General features: G+C 42.6%; 1 protein-coding gene across 1 annotated transcript; it reads left to right on the top strand.

Moving 5' to 3' along the window:
• The first annotated feature begins 789 nt into the window (after positions 1-789).
• Krt5 (keratin 5) lies at positions 790-5,999 on the top strand. Its single transcript, XM_034636856.2, has 9 exons — positions 790-1,338; positions 1,903-2,117; positions 2,888-2,948; positions 3,056-3,151; positions 3,296-3,460; positions 3,808-3,933; positions 4,198-4,418; positions 5,209-5,243; positions 5,695-5,999. Exons 1-9 carry the CDS (start codon positions 790-792, stop codon positions 5,997-5,999), a joined length of 1,773 nt encoding a protein of 590 aa, XP_034492747.1.
• Positions 6,000-20,094: the final 14,095 nt, after the last annotated feature.

Genomic DNA, 20,094 nt, shown 5'->3' on the forward strand with positions numbered 1-20,094 from the left:
CTCTGTTTCTGGAGTCTGGGACTTGGGAGCACTTTTCTGGCTTGAATCTTGCAGATGAATCTGTCCAATGGGGCTCTGAGATAACTGGACCTCCCACAAGAAAGAACTTATGCAGAAAAGGACTGGACTCTCTTTCTCCCTCTGGCACATACACAAGCTATAAGGCCTCAAAAGAATTGCCTTTCCAAGAGCTAAAGTCCCTGTAGCAACTTCCCACCTAGCAAAGTGTTAGAAGAGTATATCACTGCCAGGTGGGGGACTTGCTTTGTCCCCCACCTCCTCCACTGATGGACAGTGTCCCTGAAGCTGGAAGGTCAGCATGCACTATGCTGAGATGGTGAACAGTGTCCTCAGTCCGCCCTAGGACAGTGGCCATGGCCAAATGCCCCCTTACTTTCTGCAATCCTTCTTGGGCTGTCCACAGCCCCCAGGCCCCATGGTGAAGAGAGACTATCTGGCAGCATGGCCGACTTGCTGCCAAGAGATCAGTGCTGCAAGGCAAGGTTATTTCTAACTGAGCAGAGCCTGCCAGGAAGAAAGCATTTGCACTCCGCACCATAGTGCAGGTGTGAGGGGTGAGCTCACAGCTGCCCCCCGGGCACGCCCAGCCCACTTAATCATTCACAGCCCGACAGCTCTCCCGCCCAGCCCAGTTCTGAGGGGATAAAAAGGGGCATTGCAGTTCCTGGGGAACAGAGCCACCCACTGCGTCCTGCTGTGCTCTGTTCTCTCCAGCACCTCCTGCCCCACTAGTGCCCGGTACTCTTGCTCCACCAGGAACAAGCCATCATGTCTCGCCAGTCGAGTGTGTCCTTCCGGAGTGGGGGCAGCCGCTCCTTCAGTGCTGCTTCTGCTATCACCCCGTCTGTCTCTCGCACCAGTTTTACCTCCGTGTCCCGGTCCGGGGGTGGCGGTGGTGGCAGGGTCAGCCTTGGGGGTGTTTATGGAGCAGGTGGCTTTGGCAGCCGGAGCCTCTACAATCTGGGGGGCTCCAAGAGGATTTCCTTCAGCGCTAGCGGTGGAAGCTTCAGGAACCAATTTGGTGGTGCTGGAGGCGGCTTTGGCTTCAGAGGTGGAGCTGGCAGTGGATTTGGTTTTGGCGGTGGAGCTGGTGGTGGTGGCTTTGGGCTCGGTGGCGCAGCTGGCTTTGGTGGTGGTGGCTACGGGGGCGCTGGCTTCCCTGTGTGCCCCCCTGGAGGCATCCAAGAGGTCACCATCAACCAGAATCTCCTGACTCCTCTGAACCTGCAAATCGACCCCACCATCCAGCGGGTGAGGACCGAGGAGCGTGAGCAGATCAAGACCCTCAACAACAAGTTCGCCTCCTTCATCGACAAGGTAAGACATGATCCTTTCCAAAAACCTGCTGAGAATCTTGAATAAATGCCAAAGAAGGAGGAGAGAGGGAAGAATTTTCAGGCTTTGTGCAAATACCTTGATGTTTTGTAGGGGTTCCCATTTGCTCCTGAGTCCTGCATTTGGGGGCCCCTTTCTTAGTTGGACTGGCAGCCAGAGCCTGATTCTCATTCAGAGGTGATCCACGAAGGGCTCCATGATTACTATTGCAGAGAGAGACAAGCTCTGTGCCCCACTGTAGCACGGCTGAGGCACAGGAAGGCAGATGTGTTCACCTGGTGGCAGCCCGAGTGCCTTCATGGCCCTCAGCACCAGGCCACCCACAGCTCCAGCCAGCTCTTCCAGGTTTTGCCTAGGCCCTGCAGGATGGACCCATCTTCCCTAGAAGAATGAGGTTGGGTACTTCACTCTGGACCTCCCTTCTGAGACCCAGGAGGGCAGGGCACATGGAAAAGTTAAGGGGACAGCAGGTGACATACAAAAGTGAAGAGAACATGGAAACAAGAAATGCAAGCTTTTCTTTCTTCACATTCTGCTCCCCTCCAGGTGCGCTTCCTGGAGCAGCAGAACAAGGTCCTGGACACCAAGTGGACCCTGCTCCAGGAGCAGGGCACCAAGACTGTGAGGCAGAGCCTGGAGCCTTTGTTCGAGCAGTACATCAACAACCTCAGGAGGCAGCTGGATGGGATCCTGGGGGAGAGAGGCCGCCTGGACTCAGAACTGAGGAACATGCAGGACCTGGTCGAGGATTTCAAGAACAAGTGAGTCAGGGGTGGGTGGAGACAAGGGCATTGATATCTTCTTTATCTTGATATCTTCTTTATCTGTACCAGATCAGTTTTGTAACCAAACTTCTGCTTATGCCTTCACTAGATGCATATACCTTCTGTAGATAGCTACAGTACTTAAAAAGAAAATCCTAGAATCCCAGTCCATGTTTAGAAAGTTCCAACCCCAGGCTAAGTTAGGCACTTAGCCAACAGTCAGAGCCACAGGCACAGCAGCCTTGATACCACCTGGTGAAATGTGCCAGCCTATCATCCTTGGTCCCTGGGCTTTCCTCCATAGTCCTCCCGAAACATACAGCATGGACTTTTGGTGGCTTCCCTTCAAAGCAAGAACTGATCATGTAACCCAATTTGGAGGCTCAAACAATTTCCTTAGTCATGTGAACCAGCTACTTCAGGGTTTTGTTTATGTTTTTAACGGCTCTGAATGCTGACAAAATCACTAGAAAAGCTGACTAGATATGATGTTGAAGGGAAACAGCATGGCTTTTCCACAGGAATAGTCTAGAAGCAACTGAATTATAGTGATAACAGACTGAGTACCTGGTAGACAGTTACAGAAATGGCAGCATCCTAATAGGTAAGGACCTTGCCCAGGGCTCACACTACCCCATCCACTCCCTTTCTGCCTATGAGATACAAGAAGTCCTTTCCAATATGAAAGTAGGCTCACATTGTACAATAAAGACCCCTCCAGTGTCCTTCATTATCTGATAAATTCTTCCTGTCCCTTTCACCACCAGGTATGAAGATGAAATCAACAAGCGTACCACCGCTGAGAATGAGTTTGTGATGCTGAAGAAGGTGTGTGTGGTGAAGGGAACCTGTAGTTTGGGGCAGTCACTCTCCTGGGGTGGAGTCATTTAAGTCAGGTGGACGTTTTGTGATGCCAAACACTCCCATTTTCCCAGGATGTGGATGCTGCCTACATGAACAAGGTGGAGCTAGAGGCCAAGGTTGATGCCCTGATGGATGAGATCAATTTCATGAAAATGTTCTTTGATGCGGTGAGAAACTTACCTAAATTTTTTTTATATGCGTGGTTATTATTTTTTTTCCTCAAGTTTTTGTCCCCCAATAAATGGAAGATTTGAATGGAACTGACATTAAAAAACACAAAATCAGATGACTGACTTCAAGTCTCCCTGCAGGAGCTGTCCCAGATGCAGACACACATCTCTGACACATCCGTGGTCCTCTCCATGGACAACAACCGCAGCCTGGACCTGGACAGCATCATCGCTGAGGTCAAGGCCCAGTATGAGGACATTGCCAACCGCAGCCGAACTGAAGCTGAGTCCTGGTACCAGACCAAGGTGGGTGCTCTGGCAAATGTCTCCGGAATGAGGGGATGGAGCTGTGTCTCAGACTCTAGGCCACGACAATGCTAAGGAGGTGGCTCCTGAGGCTTGCTGAGGCCAATTGGTTGAGTTATGGGAACAGTTATGGTTACATTTTCCATACAAACTCAAGAACCTGAAAGAGAATGTCATACCAGTGTTTCTAGGAGACCAAAGACACTACAGAAGAAATTATCTGAGACCAATTTCACCTGAATCAGCCTGACCCATGCCACCTCTTGGTAGTTCCTGTCTGTGAACTTGGAGAAAGTGCTTTCCACTCTCATGTAACAGGATCTTTCTTTTTTTCCTGGTGGCCCCAGTATGAAGAGCTGCAGCAGACAGCTGGCCGGCATGGGGACGACCTGCGCAACACCAAGCATGAGATCTCTGAGATGAACCGGATGATCCAGAGGCTGAGATCTGAGATCGACAATGTCAAGAAGCAGGTAGGATGAGGTGAAAGAGGGCAAGGAAGGGGCTTTGAATGGGAGACATATTTTGTGTTCCTCTTGCTAAACACACACACACACACACACACACACACACACACACACACACAGCAATGTTCTATCACCCCTCATGACCAGGATAGATGCACCAGTTCTCTCTGGAGCTCCAGATTGATTTGCTTGACCTAGAATGTCAAAAAGAGACACCCCGGGGCCCAGCTCAGTTACACAAGTGTCCCCACTCTTCCTTTCCCCTTGCAGTGCGCCAACCTGCAGAACGCCATTGCTGATGCAGAGCAGCGTGGAGAGCTGGCCCTCAAGGATGCCAGGAACAAGCTGGCAGAGCTGGAGGAGGCCCTGCAGAAGGCCAAGCAGGACATGGCCAGGCTGCTGAGGGAGTACCAGGAGCTGATGAACACCAAGCTGGCCCTGGACGTGGAGATCGCCACCTACCGCAAGCTGCTGGAGGGCGAGGAGTGCAGGTGGGCTGACTGTGGGCCCAGGATGGCCTCCCATTTGATGAAGTGGAGCTTCTCCACTACAGGGTGTAAAACACACACACAAGTGACCACTGTCATGTGTATGATAATTATACACCACCCACCCATCTCAACTGACACATGAGCATATTGTAGGTCTCAACTCACTTTTCTGGCTTATTCCCCACTACCAATATCCTTGAGTGCTGCCTCCCTCCAATTAAGTAATTTCAGAAAAGTGACCTGAATATTGTCCTCTGCCTGCTTTCTTTCATGGCTTTGGAGACCTCAGTGCCCGTGCCACACCCACCTTCATTCTAGTCTTCCTGATTCTTTAAGTACTTCCTCCTTCAGGAAGCCTTTTCTAATTATTCCAGCTGAGCTAAGCTTGCCTGCCTTTGGATTCTCAAACTACTCTAGTTTCTTGAATCTCGGACACTGTCCATTGCCTACTTTCTGTCCAGGCCGAGTTCTATCACAGAACGTAAGCTCCTCCAAGGCAAAAACTGCTGTGTGCGTACCCTTATTTCCCACAACCTCTTACTCATGCTTTTGGTAAAATGGGCGGAGGACAATATGAATTATAATCTTCTTTTGACAATCTGTTGTCTGGTTAAACCCTGTTCATTGGAAAGTCCCTTCAGAGGGCTCCCTCTTCCTCTAACTTCATGGTCTTTTGGGGGTGCAGACCCTAGCTCTGGAATGACCTCTAATCATAACTATGGGATGTAGCCACATAGACTAATGCTATCTTTGGGGAATTTTTAATTCATTCCAATTTATTTTCTTTTAGACTGAGCGGAGAAGGCGTTGGACCAGTCAATATCTGTAAGTAACTTTGAGCAGACATTCATAATGATGATAATATAGGATACCTGGTGCTAACTCAGAATCCTGCTGTTTCTAGACACCAGACATTTCCTTCCCCAATATCTGGTTATTTAACACACCTAGTGAAAAGCAAGTGATGCAGGGGACAGAACATAGATTAGGACATGAAGCAATGTAGCTTGTGTCTTTTCTCTTAAAGGGGAGGTCATGTGGCATATACATTTTGGACCCTGTACCTACCTCTGGAGTACCTAGCGCCATGCTTTCATCTTATGTCCACCTGCTTTCTGTTGGGGATGTTAGCTAAATGACAGTTCTTCTAGGCCTCTTATGTGCTTCTGTAAGAGCGACCAGAGGTAGTGCTCCATAACTGGCAGGATCAAACAGGCTGGCCCTGTAGAATCTATCTGAAGATCAGTAGCCTCACCCATTTCTCCTTTCCCTGCAGCTGTCGTCACAAACAGTGTCTCTTCTGGCTACGGCGGTGGCAGCGGCTTTGGAGGAGGCAGTGGCTTTGGAGGAGGCCTTGGTGGAGGCCTCGGCGGTGGTCTTGGTGGAGGTGGCGGTGGCAGCTACTACTCCAGCAGCAGTGGGGGTGTTGGTCTGGGCGGTGGGCTCAGTGTGGGGGGCTCTGGCTTCAGTGCAAGCAGCGGCCGAGGGATGGGAATGGGCTTTGGCAGTGGCGGGAGCAGCGGCTCCAGCGTCAAATTTGTCTCCACCACCTCCTCCTCCCGGAGGAGCTTCAAGAGCTAAGAAGAGCCCACTGCAGGTCACCGCCTCCCAAGGGCAGCCCCAGCGATGGAGCCGCCTCTGCTAGGCAGTTGCCCAAGCCAAGTTTTCTCTTTTTCTGGAGAGTAGTCTAGGCCCAGTCTACTGCAGAACCACATTCTTTGTTTTCTGGGAGGACCCAATTCCCAGTCTCTGGTCTCTCGTGTCACAATTCTATATTTTGCTTCAAATCAGTGTTTAGTTCCCTGTAGTATGGTCCTTGGGACATGAGAATCCAAAGTTTTCCACCATCTAAGCCAGCAAAACAGAATCCCCACCCCAGTGCCCACCCCAATTTTAACCTGGTTCTGAATACCTCCAGAGTGTGTTCAATAAAATGCTTTTCTAATATAAGCTATGGTGCAGAATTGTTTTTTCCAGGTCTTCCACCAGCCTAGAGAGCCCTGAGGGTCAATCTGTGTAGATGTGATGGTCATTTAATGGTTCACAGGGAGGACAGTATATCTTGGAGGGATAGTAACCATCACAGATGGTCCAGAGACTCTATGAGGCACTAGGGGAGGTTGGTAAAGCCTCTGCAGTGGAGGAATCAGTGCACTGCACCAATGAGAATGTCTAAGATTCATTGCATCTTTGACAGATTTTAGAGCTTTTTGCCAATTCGCAAATAAGGGCACTTAAGTAACATTGGTAAATGAAAAAAAAAATTGTTGTCTTCAGAACTCAAAAAGCCCTAAAAGATCTTGCGCCTCTTTTAATATTTTAGGTGTTGAGACAGTCAATAGCTGTTATATGTCAGTGTCAGGGCTGGAGTAGTCCTCAGTTTACTAAATAATTTCAGGATTTTCACCCAGGTGGCAGGATCTTATACTGTGTGGGAAAATGGCACACCATCGTTGGGGAAGCTTCTTTAGGAGTGTTTATATGTCCTTAGTATTTGTATAAAATGGACCCCTTCCGAGGAGGCTTCCTCCATGTCAATCATATCCATGCTCCTAGACAAAATCAGGTGCATGCAACATCTTGCCTGCAAAGACTATATGCAAAGACCAGGCTTTTGAGGTGCTTCAGGTGTTCGAAAAAGTCACAGTGTGCCCCTTCAGAGGTGATAGCTGTTAAAATGGACACTGAGTAGAATAATACCAGCCAAATTCACAAGCAGGTGCTGATTATATACAATTATTTCAATAATATTATATATGGAATCTTAGATATGACCATGGCATTAAGGTTGTGGTAATCCACAGTGAGGCACAATTCATTATTTTCAAGTTTAAAAATAGGCCACATTATATTATTGAATGGAGAATCAGTGGGTGTAATCACCCTTTCTCTCAGTAAATCCTGTACAATGGGATGCACTCCTTGAAGGCCCCATTTTAATTTACATTGGGCATATTAACTATTTTAACTGGGGGAAGATCTACCAAGTTCAATTTTGTTAAGCAAGTTTGTAGGTGCCAAGGACTTAGTTAAACTTTAATTTATTACTCATGGGCTCAGACTGTCCATTTTCAATATGGGGTTTGTTAGGGGATGGTACGGTCATGGGGAATTTAGACAAGTCAATAATTCTGATAACTAAGTTAAGGTACATCTGTTCTCTATTGTATATTTGGAAATGTAAATTCAGAACCTACATAGAAAGGGCCCTAGGCTAATCTGCACAACTTTTAATATTTTGATGTACAAACTATTAAAAATTTTAATTAAAGAATAATTTGGGGGCTGGGATTGTGGCTCAGTTGTAGAGCACTTGCCTAGCATGTGTGAGGCCCTGTGTTCAACCTCAGCACCGCATACAATTAAATAAATAAAATAAAAGATCCATTGACAACTAAAAAAAATTTTTTTTAAAAGAATAATTTGGATTGATTTCCCAATTGCATCAAATTATGGATTTCTGTTTCAATTTTTCCTCCTTATTCCCATTTTCCTTCTTCCTTCCTCTTTCTCTTTTCTTTCCTTCCTTCCTTCCTTCCCTCCTACATTTTGGTGAGAGAGAAATTCTCCTGCTCATATTTATAAATGTCTTTCTCCAGAGACCTTCTAATCAGTATCATCAGGGCAAGGAGTCTCCCCCATGGAAATAGCTAACTCCTTGGTTGTGCCACAAAGATACCATGTGTGTTTTCCCCTGTAGCCCAGAGGATGAGGCTCTTTTCTTGTAACAGAGGTTTAGGAAACAGTAGCAGCAGCCGAGGTGTTTTATAGGACCCCCCAGCAAGTCACCCAGTTCTAGGAGTGTGGCCCCAGCATGCTGCACAGTAACTGCTCTTCCTCTGCATGGACAACACTTGATGGAGCCATATCCAAATATTGCACAGGTTGTCAATCTTTTCCCTGCACATTCCATAAAATGAGGGCCAGCACCTGCTTGAGACACACAACAAATGGTCATAGGTTAAGAGTCATTCTCCTGAGTTTAGCATCAATCCTAATTTAACTGGGATTGAGAAACACAATTCAATAGGAGACACACAGACAGGTCTGGGCTGAGACACGGGACTTGAGGCCACTCTCAGAAGAACTCCAATGCCATACTCCTGTCCCTAAATGCTATTTACTGAGAATTCTAACTTGGGTCCGTCACAATCTAACAGAGGCTTAGTAGAACTTGGTAAATGCAACAGAAGCAACACACTCAGAGCGCAAGCTCACAGCAGGCAGCAACACAGCCCCAAGAGGCCACCTGCCACACAGCAGTTCCAAGTGCAGGCCCATTGGTAGACACACAGCCAGATGTCAGCCAGGGCAAGAAAAGAAAGACCTCAGTGCTGGTAAAGTTGGTGGGGCGGTTGCCAATTCTCTAAAGTCACCCTAGCCCTAAAGCTTCTGCCTAGTGACCTGCTAAGCAGCAAGACCTTTGCTCAGCGGCAAACACTCATGAAAACGTGTTCAAAACTGGACCAATGACAAGCAACAACTCGTCTTCATCTGTCAAAGAACTGAGGTTTTTGGGCAAACCACTACCCTACCAGATTGGAGAGAAAGGCAATTTTAGAGAATCCCAGCTTACCAGAGCAGAACTCGCCATAGGAACTCAGACCTGGCAGGAAAACCTACACTGTATGTGTCAAATTGTTGGTGACTCAGTGTGGCTAAGTTTTATAGTTAAAATTCCAGGGTATCCCAGTCTTAGGGGAGCACTCCTACTTTTGTTTGACTTCCAGGGTGTCTACTGTGTCCTCACAGTGAAGATCAGAGAAAAATCCCCTTATGCTTCCAGCAGGGGGAGTGGAAAATGAATCATTTTGAAGTAACTAGAGCATTCTGTTTTCCACAGTCTGCCCTGTGTATGAACTATTTAGCCACAGCCTAACCTGCCAAGGTCTATCAGAGCCCAATTTACCTGGGGTAAGGAAAACGAGAAAGAATACAAAACAAACACTAGGGATCACTGTTATCAGAAATATCGAATCTGTTTAATGGGCTCATTACAAGACTGGACATAGTTGAGAGAAGAATTTGAGTTTGAGGATACGACAACAGAAACTCACAAAACAGAAAAGAAAAAAAAAAGACTGAAAAACATAGAACAGAATAAATATGCAGAAACTGTGGCTGCAAGAATATACAACAACAAAGGGTTCAATATGTGTGTAATGAAAATACTAAAAGAAAAAGACTCAGGGAAAGAGACATGAGATGTACTGGAGGGAGTAATGACTGAGAATTTCCTAAAATTAATGTCAGACTTTACATAACAGATCAAGGAAACTTAGAGAACATTAAGCAGGAGAAATGTAAACACACACAGGTTCATGAAAGAATGACGCCCACACATATTTTCAAACTTCAGAAAATAAAAAATAAAGAAAAAAAATCCTGAAAGAAACCAGCCGGAGAAAACAGATTCTCTATAGAGAAGTAAATGTAAGAATTACATCCACCTTCTTCATAGAAATCATGCAAACAAGAAGAGAGTGGAGTAAAATATTTAGGGTTGAGAGATAAACCACCAATCTAGAACTCCATGTCTTCTAATTTATTCTTCAAAAAGTGAAGGAGAAATAAAGGCTTTTTTAAAGAAAAGCAAACATCAAGGGTATTTGTTGCCAGTGGTCCTGCCGTGTGAGAAGTGTTAAAAAATGTTCTTCACAGAGTAGGAAATGATGTAGGTTAGAAACTAGAATCTACATACAGAAAGGAAGCACATTGCAGAAGAAATAAGTAAAACAAAGTTAAAGTTTCTTTTTACTTGATCTAAAAGTTTGTTCAAAATTATAATAGCAGCAATGTCTTCAATGTTTACATCTATGTGGAAGTGGAATGAATGGCAGCAATGACTGAAGGGATAAGAGGGAGGAATTGGGATTATTTCATTATTACAGGTCTTTGCAGTGGTAGAGTATCATTTGTAAATACCCTTGGATTAGTTGTATATGTGTGCTCAAACTCTAGGTGAACCACCGAAAGAAGTGTTTTTCAAAAGTATGATTGATATACTAATAAAGGAGAGAAACAGAATTATATAAAATGCTCAATTAAAACCTTGAAAGGCAGAAAAAGACAGGTAGACAAAAGCAGGGAAAAAGAATGAGGGCAATGACCAGAAAATAGCAACAAATACAGGGTATAGTCATCCAGCTCTCAATGATCACTTTAAATGTCAATGATCTAAATGAACCAATTTGAAGATAGAAATACTCAAAATAATTTTTAAAAAATTCTGGCTATATGTTGTGTATAAGCAGCCCACTTTAAATACAAAGATATGTATAATTAAAAGTAAATCAGTGGATTAAGAGAGAGCATTCTAACACTTCTCAAAAGAAATCTGGAGTAGCTACATTGTTAATTTCAGATAGAACAGACTTCAAGCCAGAAAGGTTATCAGGGATAAAGAGGGACATTACCTAAAATAAAAGGTCAATTCTAAGACATAACAATCCTAAATGTGTATGTACCTAACAACAGAGCAAAAAATATATAAAGCAAAAGCCAACAGAATGGCAAAGAGAAAAGATGAAATTTCCATTACAGCTGGAGACTTCAATATCCTCTATTTTCCATTTTTTCTATTAGAAAATATTCATATTGATTTTCTTCCTTTTCATTTTAAACTACATAATAATTTACATATATATGAGGTAAATATTATGATATTTTGATATAGATTTATAATGTATACTGATCAAATCAGATTAACCTGCATTTTCATCTCCTTATCGTTTCTTTATGTTTGGAGCCTTCAAGTTTCTCTCTCCTAGTTCTTCATAAAATATGTAATAGGTCATTATAATCTATAGTCACCTTGTTAAATTATTAGGGGTGTGCCCTGGAAGGGTATGTTTAGTCCCTGCCTCCCCCTGCCGCCCCTGCTGCTTTCTCTGTCTGTCTCCTGGGTGTCAGGAGTGGAGCAGCCTTCCCCTTCCATGCCTTTTCATCATGATATTCTGCCTAAACAATGGAGCCTGCTGACCACAGACTAAAACAGTGAGACAAAATAAATCTTTCCTCTTTAGAGTTGTTTCTCTCAGGTATTTGTCACAGCAACAAAAAGCTGAACAACACAATAGGTACCAGGTTTCTCAGTACCATTTATGAAGAGTCTGTCCTTTCTTACACGTTTCACTGCCTTTGTCAAACTAACAACTGTTAGATGCATAATATTGATTTTCTATTAGAAAAGCAGTCAATCAACTGTGTATGATTAAATCTTTAGAGTATTGCATCCATTGAGAGCAAGATACACATCCTTCACAAGTTCATATAGAATATTTGCCAAGATAAGCCACATTCAGGACCATAAAACACACCTTAATCACACAAAGTCTGCTCTTAGACCGCAACGGAATTACGCTATAAATTTGTAACAGAAAGATAGCAAAAAATACACTGACTTTTAAAAAATCAAGCAACACACCTCTACATAACAGGGGAGTCCAAAAAGAAATCTCAAGATAAATTAAAAAAAATTTTTTTGGAATAAATGAAAATAAAAAACAACTTATCAAAACAGACCAGATGTAATGGAGGGAAATTTATGCACTGGACACATAAATTGACAAGAAGAAAGATCTAAAATCAATAACCTATGTTTCACCCTTAGAAAACTAGAAAAAGAACAACAAAACAAATTCAGAGTAAGCATAAAAAAGACATAATAAAAATTAAAGCTGAAAACAATTAAATGAAAACAGGAAATTGATAGAGGGAAAACAAAGTATTGAAAAGCTTTTTAAAAATTTTTTAGTATTGATTTTTTAGTTTTAGGTGGACACAATGTCTTTATTTATTTTTATGTGGTGCTGAGGATTGAACCCAGTGCCTCATGCATGCTAGGCAAGCACTGTACCACTGAGCCACAACCCCAACAAGCTCTTTTTTTTCAGAAATATTAATACAATTTATAAAGTCTTTCAAGTCTAAAAAAAAGAGAAAAGACACTATAGATCCTATTAAAATGTTATTAAAGAAACACTATGATTAGCTTTGCCCATAAATTTGATAACCAAGAAGAAAGAGACCAATTACTTTTTTAAAAAAAAAATTTTAGTTGTAGATAGACAATATCTTTATTTATTTATCTTTATATGGTGCTTAGGCTCAGACCCAGTGCCTCACACATGCTAAGTGAGTGTTCTACCACTGAGCCACAACCCCAGCACCCCCGAAAGAGACCAATTTCTTTAATGACACAATCTGTTAAAAGGCACACATGAAGAAGCAGACAATTTCAATAATCTATTAAAGAAATGCAATCAGTAATGATAAACGTTCCAAAACAGAAAGTGCCATGCCCAGATAGGTTTACTGATGAATTGTACCAAACATTTAAGGAAGAAATTACACCAATTCTCTATAATCTGCATTTCCTATCTCATTCTACAAAGCAGCATCATTCTAACCCCCAAACCAAAGACATTGTAATAATAGGAAACTATGGACCATTATCTCTCATCAACATAGATGTAAAACCAACAATGCCTAAAAAAATTATATTCATCACGACCAATTGAAATTTATTCCAAGAATGTAAGCCTGGTTTGGCATTTGAAAATCAATTAATGTAATTCTTCGCAGTAACAGGTTAAAGAAGATTATAAATCGGTGTGCAAAAACATTTGGCAAAATTCAACAATATTCATAATAAAAATTCTCAAAAAGCTAGGAATATTGGAGAACTTCCTCAATTTGATAAAAAGAACATCTACAGAAAACCTACATTTGACATCATACTTAATGGTGATAAACTAGCTTTCACCCTATGATTGAGAATAAGGCAAGGATGTCCCTTGTCACAACACTTCTTTCTCTTTCTTCCTTCCTTCCTTCCTTCCTTCCTTCCTTCCTTCCTTCCTTCCTTCCTTCCTTCCTTCCTTTCTTTCTTTCTTTCTTTCTTTCATCAAGCTGGGGTTTAACCCAGGAGTACTCTACCACTGAGCCACATCCCCAGCCCTTTTTTATTTTTTGTTTTCAGACAGGTCTTACTAGGTTGCTAAGGCTGGCCTTCAACTTGTGATCTTCCTTCCTTAGATTCCCAAATTGCTGGGATTATAGGCGTACACCACTGTGCCCAGCTTCACAACTCCTTTTCAACATCAGCTAGAAGTCCTCCTGGTAAGTATAATAAGATAAGGAAAAAAAAATAAAAGTTATAAAACTCAGGAAAAAAATAAACAAAAACTTGTTTGAGTAGCATGATTGTCTGTGTAGAAAACTCTAAAGATTAAAAAACAAATTTCCTGAAGCCAATAAGTGATTATAACAAGATTACAGGATAGCATATAAAAGTTAATCATTTTCCTGTATGTTAGCAATGATTAATTGAAATAAAATTTATAGCATCTATTTACATTACAGCACTGCAAAAAAATGAAATAGTTTGTATAAATCTAACCTAATGTGCACAGATCTTTATGAGGGAAAACTGTGATGAAAGAAGTCAAAGAATAACTAAAAAAGTAGAGAGAAATTCCATGTTCATGGAGAGAAAACATAATATTACCAAGATGTCAGTTCTTCCTAACTTAATCTATAATTAACGCAATCCCAAATTCCCAGAAAATTATTTTGCATATATTGACACAGAGATTCTCAAGTTTATAAGAAGAAGCAAAGACCTAGAATAGTCCAGCACAATATTAAAGAAGAAAAAAGTAAGAGCTCTTACATAACTCAGCTTCAAGATCTACTATGAAGCTAAAGTAGTCAAGAGAGTATGGCATGGTGAGAGAATTGACCAACGGGTCAATGAAACATAATATAGAACCCAAAACTAGCCCCACAGAAAAATAGTGATCTGGTTCTTCACAAAGAGGCAAAGGCAATACAATAGAGCAAAGAGAATTTGCACCAGATGGTGCTGGAACAACAGATATCCACCTGCCAAGAAATTAATCTAGACACAGACATTATTCCTTCCACAAAAATTAACTCAAAATTGATCATAGCACTTAATGTAAAATGTAAAATTATGGTAGCCCTAGAAAGAAGAGTTTATGGTTTGGATCTGGGATGTCTCCCAATGTCTCAGGTGTCTAGAGGTGGGACATTTAGGAAGTGATTGGATTGTGAGGGTCCTGGTCTCATTAGTGGATGTTATGGTTTAGATGTGAGGTGTTTCCAAAACCTCATATGTGAATCAATGCAAGAAGATTTAGAAGTGAGATGATTGGGTTATGAGAGCTTTAACCTAATCAGTGAATTAACCCCCTGATAGGGATTAACTGGATGGTGACTATAGGCAGGTAGGGTGTGGCTGGAGGAGGTGGGTCCCTTTGGGTGTGCCTTTGAGGTTTATTTTGACCTTGTTGAGCAGAGCTTTCTCTCCTCTTCCTGGTGCCATGTTCCCAGCTGCTTTCCTGTGACACACAGCCATGGTGTCCTGCCTCACCTCAGGCCCAAAGGAATGCAGCCAGCCATCTATGGACTGAGACCTCTGAAACTGTGAGCCCCGGAATAAATTTTTCCTCCTTAAAATTGTTCTTTTCAGGTCTTTTGATCACAGCAGTGAAAAGGCTGACTAAAACAGCAAATTAATCCATTGATGGCTAAATGGACTACTGAGAGGTAGGACCTAGCTGGAAATGGATCACTAGAGACATGCTCATTATATTCTCTTTGGGCCTTTTTTCCTCCCCACACCCCACTTTCCATCTTCCATGAGCTGAGTAACTTTATCCGCCACATCTTTCCACTGTGATGTTCTTCCCCACCTCAGGTCCAGAGCAATGGAGACAGCCAGCCACGGACTCGAACCTCTGAAACTGTGAGCCAAAATAAATATTTCCTCTTTAGAGTTGTTTTACCCAGATACTTATCACAGCAATGCAAAACTGACTAACCCCGAAATGTAAGAGAAAATCTACATGATTTGGGGTATGGAAATGACTTTTTAAATTACAATATCAAAGTATGAACCATGAAAGAAATAATTGGTAGATGGGACATCATTAAAATTGAAACTTTTACTCTGTGAAAGAAAACATTAAGAGAATCAGAGTCAAGCCACAGAGTGAAAGAAAATATTAGTAAAAGACGTGATAAAAGATATAGACTGTTACTAAAAATGTACAAAGAACTCTTAAAATCCAACAATAAGAAAGAAATTAACCCAATTACAAAGTGGGCCAAAGTCCTTAAAAGATACCTCATTGAGGAAGGTTTCTATATGACAAATACACATATAAAAGATGCTCAATATCACACATCATCAGAGAACTGCAAATTAAAACAACAATGAGGTGTCACCATACAACTGGCAGAATGGCCCAAATCCAGAACATTGGCAAGCTATGGAACAGCGGGCTCTCATGCATTGCTGTGGGGATATAAAATCATACAGACACTGTGGAAGAGTTTGGTGGTTTCCTACAAAACCAGACATACTCTTGCCATACAATCCAGCAATCATACTTCCAGCATTTATCCAAATGGGCTGAAAACATATGCCAGCAGAAAAACTTGCATATGACTGTTTATAGCAGCTTTATTCCTAATTGCCCAAACTTGAGAGCAACCAAGATGCCCTTCAGTGGTGAATGGATGAACACATTGTGGTACATTCAGACAATGGACGTTAGTTAGCATTAAGAAAAAATGAGCATCAGCCAAGAAAAGACCTGGAGGAACCACAGATACATATTATTGAGTGAAAGAAGCCAATCTGAAAGGCTGCACACTGTATGATTCTAACCATATTGTATGCTGAAAAAGGCAAAACCATTAGAGACAGTAAAAAGATCAGTGGTTGCCAACTGTTAGGGGAAGGAAGAGATGAATAGGTACAGCATAGAGGAGATATAGGTCAGTGAAACTATTCTGTATGATACAAATGGTAGATACACATCATTATATATTTTTCAAGACCTACTGAATATACAACAATAGGAGTGAGGCCTAATGTCAATTACAGACTTTGGGTAACAATGACATGACAGTGTAATAGATTCATCAGTTGTAACTAGGCACCTCTCTGCTAGGGGATGTTGAGAGTGGAGAGGCTATGCATGTGGGGCAGAGGATATATGAGAAATTGCTGTACTTTCTGTAGAATTTTGCTATGAACCTAAACTTGCTTTAAAAAAAGAAAGTGTCTTTTTAAAAATGGTACAACTACTTTCAAAAACTAATATACATTTGCCTTTTATGCATCAATTCAATTTTAAGCATTTACAATAAATACTTAATTAAATGAAAATATATGCCCACATAAATGCTCATAAGTATATTGATCTCTTTTATTCAAGGTAACAGAAAATTGGAAAACTTTTAGGAACTTATCAGGAGGAATAGACAAACAGATTATGAATTATGGCATATTCATATAATGAAACACCACTCAGATATAAAGGAGAATGAGCTGCTAATACCCCCAAATCCTAACAGATGTCAAGAACATTTTGTTGAATGAAAATTTCAGAATATATATATATATATATATATATATATATATATATATATATATATATATCACTATAATATAAATAAGATATATACTGTATGATCCTTAGGTGCAAAAATCAAAACACTATTTGCTGGGCCAAGCAGAATTCATGGGTTCATGGGGAGGGGTACAAAGAAATTTTCTGGAGTAATGGGAATATTCTGTATTTTGATAATATGTGAGTTAGAGAGGTGCATGGATTTGTCAAAATAGACTGAACTTTATACTTAATATCTGTGCATTTCTCTATATTCAAATTGTACCTCAAAAACCAAAATTCCATTTTAAATATGTGATAGATTACTTTACTTTCGTTTCTGTTGTGGAGACAGAAAGAAAGCAGTGCTTAGCAAATCAACCATTTCTGCCCAGGGTCCAGACTTTCTCAGCCATGTATGTTCTATGTATATCTGGAAAAATCTAGACTATTTCCCTAAAGTGGCTGAGAGAAGGGCAGGGGAAAGGGGAAGGGTATTATCAGATGCCCCTGAGGCCTTGCTGGCAACATTAGTTCCACAGACTTGCCAGAGTTATCAAAGATCTGTTATTAATCCCAACCCGAGGCTTCAGGTGAGATCATAAGGGATTAAAGATGGATGCAGCCATTAAATGCCAAGAAATCTCAAAACAGATAGTTAGAGGCTTGTTTGCTGTCTAGGATTTTTGTACTATAAGAGTCAAGTGATTTTGACTTGATTTTTGGGGGTAGGAATTACTCCAAATCATCCTTATTAACCAGACATTTCTCCTTTACTGAAATAAAGGGAGTTTAACCCAAACCTAGATATGGTAAGACATGGTTCCCAAAGACTGCATCTCACCCAGTCGCTTTGATTGTCTAAGCCAGGTGTCTTGTGTATCTCACTGGGGAATCATTGGTATATTTTTCCCTTACTACATTTAAAAAATAAGTCACACAATACAGTGAGGTGGGCCCTATAGTGCTAAGGAAGTGGAAACCAGAAGCTCAAAGTGGACAGGAATAAGAAAGGCGGTATGACTCTGAGGAAAGCATCAGAGAGAAAAATCAACCATTTCTGCCCAGGGTCCAGACTTTCCCAGCCATGTATGTTCTATGCCTATCTGGAAAAATCCAAGCTAGTTCCGTAAAGTGGCTGAGGGAAGGGCAGGGGAAAGGAGAAGGGTATTATCAGATGCCCCTGAGGCCTTTCTGGCAACATTAGTGTACCCTAGTCCTCCCAGGTACACGCTGACCTGGTTCTGTCATTGAGCTCATCCCTTGCTACCTTCCCATCCTCTCTAAAGCACTCTTGTCACTCCAGCATTATCTCCTACCCCAGATCATCAAGATGCCTCCTTCATGAGATATGTTGCTCTTCTTCCAATGAGTAGTGTTCCTGCATCAATCAGGTAAGCCAAGGGCTGTCCTCTCCTTCCAAATATGTCCTCAGCCCTTAGCCTAATTCTGCTTTTACCAACATCTTAAACATCCAGCTGCACCTGCCTATCCAATATCTAAGGCATAGAACAGGCATCCATCCTGTAGGCTAATGATCCTCTCCAATTCCTCCCAGATCCGTTGTCACATGCTGCTTTTGGTGGTTAAAACGGCAGTCCTAATGCTCCTCTTGGTCCCTTCAAGTCTGTGGGGAAAGGGGCTCTTGGAATATCCCAGAAAAAGTCACACCAGGTGACATCTTGGAATTTGGGACTACAAGTCCAGAGGCAGGAGATCATAAATGCTTCTTATGAAGCACTGTGTGAAACGTCCTCTCAGTGGCCTGTGGACTTCACAGTGGACCTAAGGCAGCACCCTGTCCCACTGGAAAACAAAGATGTCGGACAATTCCTGCAGCTGTAGAGCCAGCCAGCCAGCATCATGTCCAGATATGTCACCCGTCCCAGTGTTCCCTGGGGAAAAAATGGGTGGACTGTGTGTGTGAAACTTGAGAGCTATAAGGGAAGCTGCACAATATAGCATAGGTTACCTGTCCATAAACAACCTACTTACTAAGTAATACAGTGTTGTAAGTTTCAGCACTTTCTGAACCACTCTATTAGGAGGCTGTGCTTTCTATTCCACCCCGGGAGCAGCTGTCTGTTATCACACCTGTGTGCATGTGGCCCCATGTGACCCAGGGACTGGACTGGGTCTGTGGGATTCCCTCTGAAAGGCATCATCCAGCGCTCTGGCTTGAGGATTAGGTGCTTAGTCTTAAAGGATGATGACAATGGCCTCTCCCTCATTCCCATCAGGCAGCTCCACCCAGGGAGGCAGAAAGACAAGGCAAATCCTCTTGAGGCGACTTTCCATGGGCTCAAGCTTCAGGGCCTCCCTCCTTCCCCTCCTCCATGCTGGGAACAATGTGAGCCATGCAGGTGAACCCCTGGGCCAAGAACAAGGCCTTCTACATTCCATGGCAATCAGAGGAAACAGAAGGCAGGAAGGCTCTCCTGGAAGAGAGCAGGTAGCTTCGGCAGCCTTCTGGGGAGGAGGCCAACTGTCCTCTCAGGTACTCAGCTGCTTGCTTCAGTGTCTCTCACAGAGTTGCCTGAACTATCACCCTTTGTTCTAATCTTATTATGAAGATTGGGCCTTTCCCACGTGGCTGCTCTGGGAAAACAGATCTCCCAGGGAGAGGTCATCCAAGAAGGCAATTCTCTAAACATCCAAGGGTCCTAACTGCCTAGGACCATAGCCCTCCCCTGGTGCTAAAGCAGAAGGCAGAAGGGGGAGGGCTGGACTCTAGAGGAGAAAGAAACCCAGCCCAGCCCAGAACAGCAGGCTAAAAGTGGGCTAAGGAACACTGGTCACCTCCCATACCCAGACAAAGAAAAATAAAAAATCAAGAACAAATGAGCCAAGGACATATTTAGACTTTAAGTGTAGTGGGGCTAGGAGGAAATGGAATCAGAAATAGATCTGCTGGGCTGAGGGTCCCTCTTCTCCTCTACCATCTTACCAGCCCTATTCATCTCTCCTGGGCCCTCCAAGCTGACCTTACTGTCTCCTGGGGTCACTGGAACTGGTTTCCAGAGCATTCCCTGGCAAGTGGGGACAAGGATTTTATTTTAGAAAACGTCTCATAAATCTACCAGTAAGAGAGACACCTGTGTTAGGAAACCGAACATGACATTTTACATTGTTGGTGCTGTCTAGTGCACCGGGCAAGCCTGGGCTTGGGTTAGATGTTAAAGTTAACCCATATTCTGACAGGCTAAAGGAGTACATGGGAGGTCTCAGCTGCATCTAAATAATCTACT

Source organism: Marmota flaviventris, chromosome 3 (assembly GCF_047511675.1).
Source record: "Marmota flaviventris isolate mMarFla1 chromosome 3, mMarFla1.hap1, whole genome shotgun sequence".
NCBI classification, from domain to species: Eukaryota; Metazoa; Chordata; class Mammalia; order Rodentia; family Sciuridae; genus Marmota; species Marmota flaviventris.